The sequence below is a fragment of the Hippoglossus hippoglossus genome, chromosome 20 (genome assembly GCF_009819705.1).
Source record: "Hippoglossus hippoglossus isolate fHipHip1 chromosome 20, fHipHip1.pri, whole genome shotgun sequence".
In the NCBI taxonomy this organism is placed as follows: Eukaryota; Metazoa; Chordata; class Actinopteri; order Pleuronectiformes; family Pleuronectidae; genus Hippoglossus; species Hippoglossus hippoglossus.
Window position 1 is genome coordinate 6342155 of NC_047170.1, and position 13711 is coordinate 6355865.

The 13711-nt window shown below is 42.2% G+C and overlaps 1 protein-coding gene across 2 annotated transcripts in view; it reads left to right on the forward strand.

The window, feature by feature from the left end:
• The first annotated feature begins 1464 nt into the window (after nt 1–1464).
• Nucleotides 1465–13711, forward strand: part of arhgap29a (Rho GTPase activating protein 29a) — a 33748-nt gene continuing 21501 nt past the window's right edge. Inside the window, exons 1-2 of one of the 2 annotated variants that reach the window (XM_034572282.1) lie at nt 1465–1642; nt 3158–3546. In XM_034572282.1, coding sequence (XP_034428173.1) covers nt 3258–3546 — 289 coding nt within the window. In that variant the 5' untranslated portion in view covers nt 1465–1642; nt 3158–3257. Of the gene's footprint in view, nt 1643–3157; nt 3547–6143; nt 6254–13711 lie in introns of those variants that run through there. The other variant, XM_034572284.1, reaches the window with a different exon arrangement.

Consider the following 13711-nt stretch of genomic DNA (forward strand, 5'->3'; position numbering starts at 1 on the left):
TTTTTCCATCTTAACATCTTCCCCCATGTTACTTTACAATATTACCCACCTGTCTGAGACACAGTAGCATTTGTGATAATTTAAATTAATATGTAATTAAAATAATAAGAAAAATTAACTACAACTATTGTATATATATATATACATACATATAGTATCTTTTTACTTTTTCTTTTCTACTGACGCACAGTAGTTTTTCTTTTTCAGTTGAAACAATAACGTACTGCTTAAGGAAAAATTAGTAGCATGCTTTAATCATTTAGTATTAATACATATATGAAAATACGATAAATAGCAATAATTGAACCAAAAAGAAAAAAAATACACTAAATGATATAGATAAGAACACACACATGAGGTTACTTAACCAGGCATGAATAATGTTTTTATTAGTTAATATATTTGTTCATGTCTCATATTTTATTACTGATTTTTGATATGTTATAGTTTGAAGATATACACTAAAATCTGTTTGTTTAGAAATGACAGAAGTTTCATATCATGAATGTACAACTTGGCTAAAATAACAAGTGATGATGTTTTGTTCTGGATAAGATGGAATTGCTAAATATAACAAATCATTCTCACAAACATAAATAAAACTTATATAAAAAAAAGCTATTTATTAATTTTAGTACGGAATTTTATTACCTATTATCTTTTGAGTATTTTATTGTTTAATGCCTTATTTTATTATGTGTGCAACACACCATCAGGCACACATATTACTATTCGCCATTATTATTCTAATTTACTTTATTATTGTATTACTTTATTCTCTTATTCACCTCAGTCCTGAATGTTTAAATCATGTCTCAATATTAATAGTAATAATAATAATAATGATAATATTTTGAAAGGGTATAACAGGAAGTTAATCGTTTAATAATGGAAAGCTTGAAACTTAAAAACTCCAGACACCTGTTGTGAACTCAGTCCCACGCACACTGACACACACATACACAGTCATACACTCTCAGACTCACACACACACCCTGAGCTCTCTCTCACACACACACGGACTCTCTCTCTCTTACACACGAACTCTTTCTCTCTCACACACACACCCACACTCTGAGCTCTCTCACACACACACACAAACACACACACACTGAACTCTCTCACATACACACGCGGGGAGACATAGACGCACGCACACACACTGAGCTCTCTCTCTCTCTCTCTCTCTCTCTCTCACACACACACACACACACACACTCAGAGCTCTCTCTCTCTCTCTCACACACACACACACTCACACCTACACACTGAGCTCTCTCTCTCTCTCTCTCTCTCTCTCTCTCTCTCTCTCTCTCTCTCTCTCACACACACACACACACTCAGAGCTCTCTCTCTCTCACACACACACACACACCTACACACTGAGCTCTCTCTCTCTCTCTCTCTCTCTCTCTCTCTCTCTCTCTCTCTCTCTCTCTCTCTCTCACACACACACACACACACTCCCACACTGAGCTCCACACGCAGAGCGGAGGTGAGTGAGGAAACTCTCCGGAGGAGCGGACATCATCAGCTGAGGAGCAGGAGCCAGCTCCGGGTTTCGTGGATTCATTTTCTTCTTCTTCTTCTTCTTCTGGAGCTCGTTCTTCTTCGGCTGCGATGTTCCAGGACTCCGCGGCAGGTGAGCGAGAGTCTGACATTTTGTTTCGTTAAAACCAGACTTTACCAGACCCCAACTTTACCGACCAGTTTCTCAGAGAACGAACTCCGCCTGAACTCCGCTCACATTAAAGTTCGCTCCGGTGCTGCCGCTTTGTTCAGCCGTAGATTTGTGTTGTTTTCACCTCCGGTCTGTTCCTGCCTCTGGCCACAGTCATTCGGCTCGTGTTAAATACACGTCAGGTTTCTAAATCTCACCACAGAGTCATGATTTCACACTTTTATTCGAGTTCAAGTCGAAACGCTCGCTGGGACAACCTCGTCCTTAAAGTAGAGATTTTAAATCAAAAGCTTGAAGCCTGGTAGATTTGATCGAAGCCGAATTAACAAACCGACTTTAATGATCTGAGGGATTAGAGGGGGTTTAACTAATCTAATTATTTTCAGCAATCGGCACGAAATAATCCCGTTATGGTGTTTTTTAATGAGAAGTGTGGTGTTGCTGTTTATAGACCTTTAAACAAGCAGACGAAGAAATCAAAGATCTATTGTACTTTTCATATTCTCCTCTTTCATCTACAAAATGTTGACAGTCAGTCTTTTAAAGAAAATGTACATCAAGGGAGTTGTAACATGAATGAAGAGGTGGAGCTTTATGCTTTGAGTTGTGTTTCATCCCTGAGTTTTGAAATGGTCTCACACACACACACACACACACACACACACACACACACACACACACACACACACACACACACACAGACACACACACACACACACACACACACACACACACACAGACACACACACAGACAGACATCAACACTGTTCAGGATCTGACTGACACAACTACACACCAAACTTTGAATCACTTTATAGGGGCATTTGAGCTTCTTGTTGAACTTTGCCAACACCTGACAGAGAGAGAAGCCATTTGTTGGAGAAACCTCAAATTGATCCATGATCAAGAATAGTCCAGGTCTGCTGCTGTGTGTGCGTGTGTGCATGTCTATCTATAGTTATGAGGGACAATTGTGGTTCAATACTATCATTGTGTGGACATTTTGGCTGATCCAATGGGCTGTTTGAGTGGTTAAGACTTGGTTTTAGGGTTGGGGTCAGAATTAGGTTAGGGTTAGGCAATTAGTTATGATGGTTAAGGTAGAATAAGGGGCTGGGGAATGCATTATGTTAATGAGTGTCCTAACAACTATAGAGAGACGTGCATGTGTGTGTTATACAACTGTCATACATGAAACTAAAATGACACTCAGAAGAGCACATACCTCAGCCATGGCCCACAGTTCCCTTAAAGTCAATCAAGCTGCACCAAACCTACTCACACGCATACATGTCAGTCCCATAAGTGTGCAAGATATTTCTCATCAAGATCCATGATTTATTACCTGAGAAATAGATGTGTTATCTTGCTTACATAGAAACAAACCAACAAACATAACATCCAGTTACACTCAGTCATGTCATGTGTTTGTGGTTGCATGCTCTCAGCACTAAGAGTCTTCTCTTTCCTTCGCAGCGTCCATCATCTCCTCCGTGGTGCAGTGCCAGCCCTGAGAACGGAGCCGAACAGCGGCAAGAACAGTCACCAGGTCTGAGGGCCAAGAGACCGATAAGACATGCTGGCCGCCATGCTGCGCCAGGGCACTGGTGGAGGATCGGGTGGAGGATCGGGTGGAGGATCGGATGGAGGTGGCGGTGGAACCAAACTCCCTCTAGGAATCTCCCGCCTCTCCGGCTCCAGCCAGGGTTCATCAGGCTCCGCCAGGGAGTCCAAAGGCAGCTTGGAGAGCTCGGACAGCCCAGACATCCCTGCCTCGGACCCACACTACATCATGCAGCTGGTCAGCGACGTGCGCAAGTTTGCCGATGTGCTTCTACAACTCAAAGAAGTGTTCAACTCCAAAGGTAAGTGTGGAAAGAGTGAGCACTGTCTTTTTGTGAATTTCTGCTGTGTGAGTTTCTGTTGATGGTAGAAAGTGGCGATCACAAAGTGATCTTTAAACAGAACGTGTGTGTGGCTCTGATGTCTCTCCTGTCAGTTACATTTATTCACACGAAAAAGATTCAATTACTTACTTGAGCTGCTTTTTGTTTGTGGAACCTGTTAATGATTTATGGCCACAACAATCAACCGTTGTGCATGTGGGCTTTTCAATAAGTTACGCATGTGAGTGCTTCTACATATTAGGAACATCATCTGGTTTCCTGGTTTCCCTCACTGACCTGAATGAGCTTTGTGGTTAAACTCTGCTTTTCCTGCTTTGTATTTTTCTTTCTTTTTTTTTGGCGCCTAAAAAAGATGCATACTTCATTTTAAAGTCTGAACCTCTGGCAGGAAAACCATTACATGGAATGCTGTAAGGTGCATTTATAATGTAGCTGCCAGTCAGCTGTTGTGCACACACTGTTGCTTTCACCACAGTGTACACAGTGGCAGACCTGTCTATCTGTTTTGTCCTGCTGTGGCCTTGGCTGGTCGGTCACTCACCCAACCTTATCTCTCTATCTCTAGTTTTGTTCTTGAACCCGTGTTTTTTTTCTGTGTAGCAGAAAAATTATGTGCATTCATTTGTCTTTAGTTATATTTTTTGAGGTTTTTGAGAAATAAACAAAAACCTACTGGGAAAATCATGGGAAATCAGTGAAAATGTTGAAAAACACACCCATATTAAAGAAAGAGAGAAAAAAAGAAATTCCTAGAACTGCACCAAAATGTTATGGTTTCTCTTCAGACCAACACTGCATCCTTCTACCAAGTTTCTTGGAAATCTGTCCCGTAGTTTTTGTGTTACGCTGACAACTGACATACAAACAAACATGATGAAAACATAACCTGCTTGGCGGAGGTAATAATCTGGTGAAAACAAAACATTCGGGTGTGTTACTGCTGCTGCAGCATTCCAACAGGAACATTTGACCTTTTAGAGATAATAAAATACTCTCTAAATCATAAATGAATAGGCTTCACTTTGTCAGTGATGACATGGATGGTTCCAGCGTATAGACGGGCTCAGACATAATGCTTCTCTGTGCAAACTTGTTTATTTCTGTGGGTGGCTGTGCCCTTACCCCCCTCCATTAGTACCGTGTCATAACACCCAAGTCTAGGAGGAAGGAATCCCAGGCTTTTCTTTTTTTCTTTCTTGCTCTGGAGAGGTCAGTAAAGGTGCTTGACCTGGCTGGACTGGCCGGGAGTGTGGAGAGCAGGACTCGCTGTGACCTGTCAACACGACACCGATCAAGGTGGACAATCATCCTGTGCAACACGTCAATGCCTGTGCTTTTGTTTCATTGAAAAGACGTGTTTTGGATAAGAAATATACTTTTGTGTAGTTCTGCGTTTTCGTAATCGGACTTGGTGTGTGATCAACCAAATTCAACCTGTGATGTTTTGTGTGTTTAATGGTGACACAGCGTGCATATACAGGATTCTGCTGTGTAATGAGGCTGCATAGCTGTCATACTAGACATTCTGCCTTTGTTCCTCGTCATTGAGAAACCAGTTTATAATTTGTCTCGTCGACAAAATATACCTGCACAGATTGTGTGTGTAGAGGTAACATCATAATTTAAATGTACTTAAAAACAAACTTGTGTTATTGCACATCATTTACAGGTCCAGTAAGCACAGGTTAAATTATGCAAATGCCGTCACCGAGTATTCTCATTAAACGTCTTATTTTGGCTAAATACTGGAAAGGGCCGATCTGGGGGAAAATGAGGCTAAATACAATGTAGAGCTGTTCAAGTAGCAAAGAGGCCATTGTGTCTCCAAGTGATTCCGAACTCCAGGAAAACGTCTGACTGTTTTTTTTCACTCGTAATTGTGCATTGATGTGGGAATAATTATTTATTTATATGTCGGTCGCACCTCGTCAGTGAAAATCTTCAAAGTGTCATTGTTGAGGTTTAGCCCTCTTTAGTAGAGCATGCTAACAGATTGTTGGGAGGCGCTGACTTGTGCTGTGATTGGATGGAATTTGAGTCCCCTGATAATTTATGGCCCTATTGTGTCTGCAGTGCCTCTCCACAATAGTTAAGACCTCTCACTACCCCGGCCTTTTTTTTTTTTTTTACTACACAGGGTCAATAATCAGGTGCAATATTCAGCTCAGGACCCTGTGCCCCTCTCAGGATGGCCTGTATTCACAGTCAACGATGTGAGTCTGACACCCATTGTCCCAGGAGGCATCTCTGGATTCGCATGCTGCTGCTAACTGGCAGCTTTTACAGAGTTTTTTACTTTCCCAAGTTGAGAATAGCTGCGGTCTGCGGGATTAGTCCCAGTGGGGTATGGGATGGGGGGTTCTTAACCAATGCCTTGCTCTATTTATAACAGAAGAAGTGTATTCTTCAAGGGTTGCCTTACATGGTAATTATTACGACATGTCTCTTCAGCTGTGGTCAGTGACGCATGACTGAGTTTTTTAAAAAATTTTTTTACTCATGTCTGAGAAGAGCTCTTTATGTGCCGTCATCGTCTTCTGGTCAATGTTGACAACCTGTCACAGCATCTTCACCGCGGGACAGATATGCACACTCTTTCCTGAGGTCACAACCTTGTCCAGTGTCTGCTCGCGAGAATAATTGGAGGGGATTATTGTCTTGGAAGGTTGGTCCTTACCTGAGGGTCACTGAGGACGTCTGGAGAGCAGCTGAGCTGTGGAGGCGGCTTTTGTGTTTGATGGTGAGCGGGGCCTCAGAAGCTCTCCATCACAAGATTAGCGTAACAAACATTTTGCCCCGGCTCGCCATTTACTCAACAGGCTCTGCAGTGGATTGTTGTGCGTCTCCTCGTGTTTTTGAAGAGCGAGGGTTTATCACCGCGGCTGGCTGTCTGGCGGGCGAAGACAGGTGTGTCATCGGTTGTGTCGTGCTGCGGCTCTGCCAAGCAGAATGATGGCCAGTTTTTGTGTGTCAGCTGCTTAAGAAAGAAAACTGCACCAGCAAGCAGGTGACTCACTGAAGCTGAACACCACAAGAAATCTTTTTAATTTGAATGCTGCACTGCATGTATACAACGAACAGTAATCAAAATCAAAATCTGTAATTGCACAACACTGATGTTGTTTTTAAGGAGGACAGATGTATGGCATTCATTTAGGCTTTTATAAAAGACTGTAATAACTTAATGCTGTTTCCTTTAGAGACATGAACCTGCTTACCTGTTCATGTATCAGCTCCTTGTTAATTTGCACTTGCCAGACAGTCTGTTTTTGTTGTGTGTGTTGATCGCTGTTGTGCTGACATATTGTCACTAGAGGCCGGCTGACCATTATGGCGTTTTTGGGGGTAGTACTGATATTGGGGAATAATGTTAAGTATAATGATACCTTTATATTGGCCGATATATTAAAAAGATGAAGTTACGTGACAAAGACATGCAATTGAGGCTTGATATTTTACAGTTTAACCATTAACTTTATTATAACAGCATTTTTACGTAAAATGAAAGCACAAATCCTTTCTGCATCTGAAAAATAAAAGTTTTCATATCCGTGCAAACATAAACATAGACACCAATATGTCTGTGAAAGGCTCATGTTGTATGCATAGTGATACATTTCCCTGTGATTCTGGGTTTGGTTCCTGCAGAACACCCACCCACCTGTCGCTTTGCAGCCTCCTCCAACACACGAATTACTACCTTTAACCTCTCTGTCATTCTGCCTGACTAACTCTCATATATTGCATATTTTCAGTCAGTCTTTCTATGAAGGATTACTGGGGGGGGGGGGAGCGAGGTTACAGCACCATCTTCATTACTCACAGCTTTAATTTGTCAGTGTTAATGTGTGACTCATGTGTGCACTCAGCTCTCTTAGTCAGCTGTGTGTTTTGCTTCGAGTCATAAGTGTCCTCAGTTAATAAGTGTTGGTTTCTGAGGCCTCTCTTGTCACACTGAACGTGAGGTTCTGGGGATTTAATGATTAACAGGTAGCTGCTAAAAATGTTCCACAGGTGTTGTGTAATGTACAATGATGCACTGTAATGTACCTGACCACTGAGTGAGTAAGGGTCGCGTGGCAGGGAACCAAAAATGTTATCAAAAAAGTGAGTCATTCTTCTTATACAAAATAGTGCAGTTCTTATATTGATGTTAAGCTTGACTTTGTTTTTTCTCCTTCTGTTTTTGTGCCTTTGCTGTAAAATGTGGGAAAAGAAGTGTTTTTTTCCCTTCTCTTTTTGGACGTCTGAATATGATGCTTAAGCTTTGTGGGAAAGTGATTTTGCTCTGGGTCCTCAGAGAAAAAGCCTAAATGCTATTTTAGTGATTTGCATTCTAAATCACCCCTTGTGAAATAGCAGCCTAAATTTAGCCCTACTTGGGCTTTTCACTAACCATTCCAGACTTTCTTAATAGCTGTAACTGTGCTCTGTTTAGACAGTCTGTCCCGCCGGGTCTGGGATCCACTGTAAAGCACTGTGAGCTTCTTCTTGCCTCCAAAAAGTTCCTTTTATGGTTCTTTTGCTGTGCCCATATCTAAAGCCACTGTAAGTTATCCCAAGAGCGAGACAACTACCCTTCCCTGCTTTAAAGTCGTCTCTTGAAGATCAAATTACACCAGTGGTCCCAAATTAAATTTCCCAAAGATCTTGATTTAATGCTGTATACTTATCTTGCCAACTAAGCTGTCTCACAGGATTTATTACATTACCTTAATTGTTTTGGGGGGATCCTTGTTTAATAGCACAGACATTGTCTTAGCATTAGCTGACATGCTAGGGTTAGATCTTTGGATTGTTACCCAGCAGGATTAAAGTGCAGAGTATTGTGACATATGGAAGGTCCATTTATATCCATCTGCCTGAGGAAACAAACGATGAAATGATATATTGTACCGACCATCGTCAGCTGAAAATCTGCCCTTTTTTGGCAAACCACAGTGTGTGCAACGAGTGCATGTTGTATACAGGTGGCAAAACAATGCTGACATGTCAAGTTTAATGGCGTAAATCCACTAGAAGATATGTAAGTTGTTTTCAAGTTGGAGCTCTCTCTCTGTGTTGCTTCCCCCTGCAGAGATTTATGGTTATGGGCACTGTTTTTTTTTGCCGGGGCAGCTTTGTTACAGGAGACTGCCGATGTCTGCCACACACTAGGATGGAACTCCAGGATTCCCACAATACACAAGAAAAGCTAAGGATTGTGGGCAGGAGCTGGAACCCCAGAACTGGAGTCTGCTTAAATACACAGCTCAGTTTTTCTTTATCCAACTATAAAGCAATTGGCATACTGAATATTGCATTGTCTTTTCCACACACAGAAAAGATGGGGAACTTTGCAGACAATACTAATGTCCGACTGTTTTCCTAGATGCCAGATTTAACCATTGCCCCCCTTTTGAGTGATCAGACGGCCTCCCCTTGCCATTCTTGGATTAAAGCTTTGCAGCAATAATGGGAAATTTATCCCCTGTATAAGCTTAAGTGGCCCTTGAATCTGTGGCGTCTATTCCTGCATTGGATTAAAATAATGTAGGATTAGACAAGGCTGCATTTATTTGAAGTCTTTTCCTTTTAAACAAATATTTGTTGCAAATTATAAATCCACTAATACGATCTTAAGATGTGAATATACAAGTAGAGCTGCAAAATGTATGAAAAAACCTTCAGTTAATTTTGTCCATGTATGTAATTAATTCACATTTATTATCAATAATTTAAAAAAACACAATGTAATTTTGGGGGGGATTTAAAATCCAGATTTTTGTGCTTTGCATTCATGAGCAAATCTAAACTGCAGGTGACAGGTGCTTATTCAGTTACAGCATGGCATCAAGGTCAGTGATGACTTTTACAATGCTGTTATTGTTTCAGAGAAAAGCTCACTTGGCCAGTTCTCTTATCACAAGAATTGATTGAGGCTACTCATGACACAGCGCAGGTATCCCAGCCTTATTGTTCATTTATCTTTTGGGGAAACAGGTTTTAAATGTTCTTTACTCACACCTGCAATTTGTCTCCATTATTTGTTGTTGTAAATCCCTTTGTTGTAAAAAGAGCTAAATTTGCTGTAATTGGCCTTGTTCTTCTGCCGGAGACAACCTTGGGGCAGGCTCGCATGTGACCGGGTCAGCCCCCTGCTGGGTACAGCTCATAACTTGTTAAAGGCCAAAGGAGCTGATGGCAGAGAGATGAGGATAACCAGCCATTGTCTTTGTTTGAAACACCCTGAAAGTTTAGGAACTCAGTTGCTGTGCTCAGTGAAAGGAAGAGAGCCCCTGTTTGATGTTGAGGTAAACAGACTAAGCGTGAAGCATAGCCTGAACCAACTGGGGTCTGTCCTGTCTTGTGAGACTCAAATTATGTCCCATTGAGGTGTAGAAATGGTGGGATTGAACCTGCCAAAGAATATGGCACAACAGCAGCAATGCCTGTATGTCTGTTTAAAACCTATCTCTTGGATCTGATTATGGTGTCCTAGAACAAATGTTTTCTTTACATCTCACCAGTTGCTAGCACAGAAGTCAATAGCCTCTGAATCTGCATATTTTGCATGGGGTTCCATTAATGCAGGAGGCTCCCTAGCAGTAATATATGAAGTATTTTGTGTTAATCAGCATTGCCGCTACAGCCCTGAATTGTTTTGGTGTTTTTCTTACAGAAAAGTGAAACATCCTCAAACCCTCTGAGATACTTGGTCCTATTCAGTACAATTGAGTCAATTTAATGCCTTGACAGTTATGAGAATATTGTTTTGAAGGTCTCCTTGCAAGCTCTAATGCACACAAAGCCCTTTTTCTCAGGATTTGGATGCTAGTAAAGCTGAACAGTGTCCTCTTGTTCTCAATGCTATGTTTGCTCCCCAATCTCTGCCCCCTCAAATCCCAGTACTGCCCCTTGACAGGTGTACTAAAGGGGCCCTTCTTCGCGGTTGTTGGACAGATCTCCCCAACTCTCTGGCCTGCTGATGTTTCTTTGCCTGCATTACACAGTTTGTGGAGCGACTATAGTCTCTACAGGATAATGCCTGAGCAGTATGGATGCCAACTGGAGTTTGCACTGTGGGAGGATTTGCAGTTTCTCTTAAAGAAAGCATAGTTGAAATGCCAGCTTTCATAACTTTGCATCAACAGTAGGCGGTGGTGGTGGTGATGTGTGGCGATATCGGGAGGGAAAGGTTGCCTGTCTTTCCTCACTGTGACAGACAGCTCCAAAGAGAAATGAAAGAGGGGGAAAATTCTTCATTCTCCACTGGGTATCTCATTTATATGCAAATGACTAAAGAGAGAAATATCCAAGGGTAGACTGGTCTGTTGACTAGAAAGAGATGTTGGAACCGTTCACCCCCAGATTTCAGGGTAATTGTCAATGTCTTTGCATGAAATCTTTGTTATTTAAGCCAACTGGTTTATGATTAACATTTTGAATATGTGATTATATCATGCAGTCCTTTCTATCATGTCATACCTTAATGTTCTGCATTTCCTGTCTTAAGCCTTTATTGAGCATAATTTTCCATTGGCTTTTGTTTTCTTGAGCTAACAGCTAACAAGCCTGACAAAGGCAATAGCCTGCAGAGTGGGAACATAAAAGCCCCCCACCTAGATGGAAGGTGCTGCGTGTCTAGCCTAGGGCTCTTTTTTAAACGGAAGGTCTTTGTGCGTGCAGTCATGGGAAAAAGAGCTTTAAAGGTGAATCAACAGGGAATGCCTCGGTATGAGCACAGGATTCTGGGAAGGCAAAGTTCCACTGCCTTTTACCAGCTGCGTGTAATCTGTTAATCCGTGGAGTGGATCGCCGGTGGTCTGTCGACAGAGGTGTACCAGGACCACTGACCACAAGAAGTATGTTGAGGAGGGAGATATCAAAGGCCATTTGGGCCACCCAATGCAGTGACCCTGCCCAAGAGTTAAAGGTTAAGTGGAGCCATTTTGCAAGACCCCCTTATATTTGGCCAAATAGTTTGAATTTTGGATTGAAACCTTAGGGTCACTTTTAGCTGTGAGATGTCATACTACTAAGAGGGAAATGTGAAAGAATTTGGCATTTCACCCTAGCCAATTAAAGAAGAATTCATTTGAACAAAACAAAGGTTACTGAGTCACACAGTGATTGATTATTAGACCAGCATTTGGTTACTGGTCTTTTGAAGAGGGGGCAAGTCTCAAAGGAGCCCCTTGAAACTTACCCACACCATGGCTTTTGATGAATGCCCAATTTCTTTGAAACAACTAGAGAGTCCTGGTTGGTTATTTCAGGGTTGAGTGGCTGGAATGTCCAGCTGTGGTCTGACTCAATAGGACACATGGAGAGATTTTGATTGACATTAGTCATGGCTAGCCTGGCCAACATCCTATTTAGCCCCCTCTGCCGTGAGCTGCTTCCATTTGATCGGACCTCTGCGGACCCAGTTGTGACATGTTTAGTGATTTCACACTTGCTTTGTGGCAATAAGCACCCCTCCGTTCTCTCAAATGTTTTGAAGCATAAATAACACATTGCTCACATTATTTGCAATGCATGACTGAGCAGAGCTAGGGTCACAGCAAAAGGAATGTTGCCAAGTCATATTGTGTCAGGCCCTAGTGGAAGGTTTGACCATCAGAGAGTCAAAGTGAGGGACGTTCCCTTATGGTGCACAACGTGAGCAAATGTTGTAGGAGTATTACCAAACTTTTCACGTATAAAATAGTTTGACTCCTCGCAAATACCTGGCTTTTAATTTTGTGCAACTAACTATGACCCATCCAGTAAGCTAACCAAGAATATAAAGACCCAATGCAAAACCCTAAAAATACAGCATGGATGAGCATAGCTTCCCATTGGTACGGAGTGTCTGTAGGTTCCAGATGTTGCACTTTTTATTAACTGTGCTACACTTTCCTTTTATTATATTTGGTATTTGTGTATATTGCAGGTCAGAACAGAGCTCCCTCTTTTTTAGTCTGTCGTATGACATCAGTAAATCTAACTCTACTGTACTATCTGATTTAAACTGGTCAGGCTTAACCATTATGTCATAGGGTCTTGAACTTTGGTGCAGAAATCATTTTACTAAACAACTGTGTAGACTGTGTAAATCAACAACAAATCAACATTTTCGATCTGTATGAGTTCTTCAGGAAAAAGTGTTAGTATACAATGTCAGGAGGTCTCTGACATGCCAGTGTTGGAGAGTCTCTGCTCCAGAGCGGCATCAGAATGCTTTGGTATTGAGGTGTCATCACGATGGTGAATGATCTGACAATGTTTTCATTATGGATCCCCCTCCACCCCTCACTCCTTCAACTCCCGTCCCCGCTCCCAAACAAGAGGCTGGAATGTTGGGTTTCCATGACGCTAATGAAGTAAAAACCTGGCAATGTGTTGCTGGCAGCCTCTGAGCAGCTCCTGATCCGCGGCCTCCTCCTCATCAGGATCAGAGTCTGATCCCCCTGTAGCCCTCATTCACCATGGCTTATTATGCCCAGGAATGTCTCTCACTCTCCTTCTCTCATAACCCGCGCTGAGGCAGGGATGTGGGGTGCAGGGGTAAATTTGGGACAAATCCCAAGGGAGAGTACTACCCCAAATCACACACAACCCCCTTCCTCCTCCCCTGTCACTCCTTACAATCCTCCCACCTCTAACCGTCTCACATGGACAAAGACACACACACACACAATCCTTTCCCGTGAAAAGTGAAAAGCTGCTGATGTGATTTATTGTTCAATAAATGCTTCATGTGGCAGGCCCATGAGGTGACCAGTCCCACTGTTTGCTAGTGGCCCCAGGGACAACGGTGAGTTCTCGGCAGTCCTCAATTAAACCTCTGTGGTCTTCCCTGGGGAAAACACTATGATCTTCCCCGCAACTTGCTTGTTTTTGTCAGTTTTCAGGTGGCCTCAACTAATATTTTCACTCCGAAACATGCTCTGTCATTGCCGCTTTTTGCAAAAAAGAAGACCTCTCAGAACTTTCCCACCTTTAAAAGGACTATGCCCCTGCTGAAACTAATGTGCTATACTTGGATGTTCCTTTAACCAGCTCTCTCTGGTGGGAACAAGTCTTCTTCTCTTTGTGTCCCAGAATGGCAATTTAGGGGTTAAATAATCAGTCTCTGTACATTATCCTGTGTCCTGCT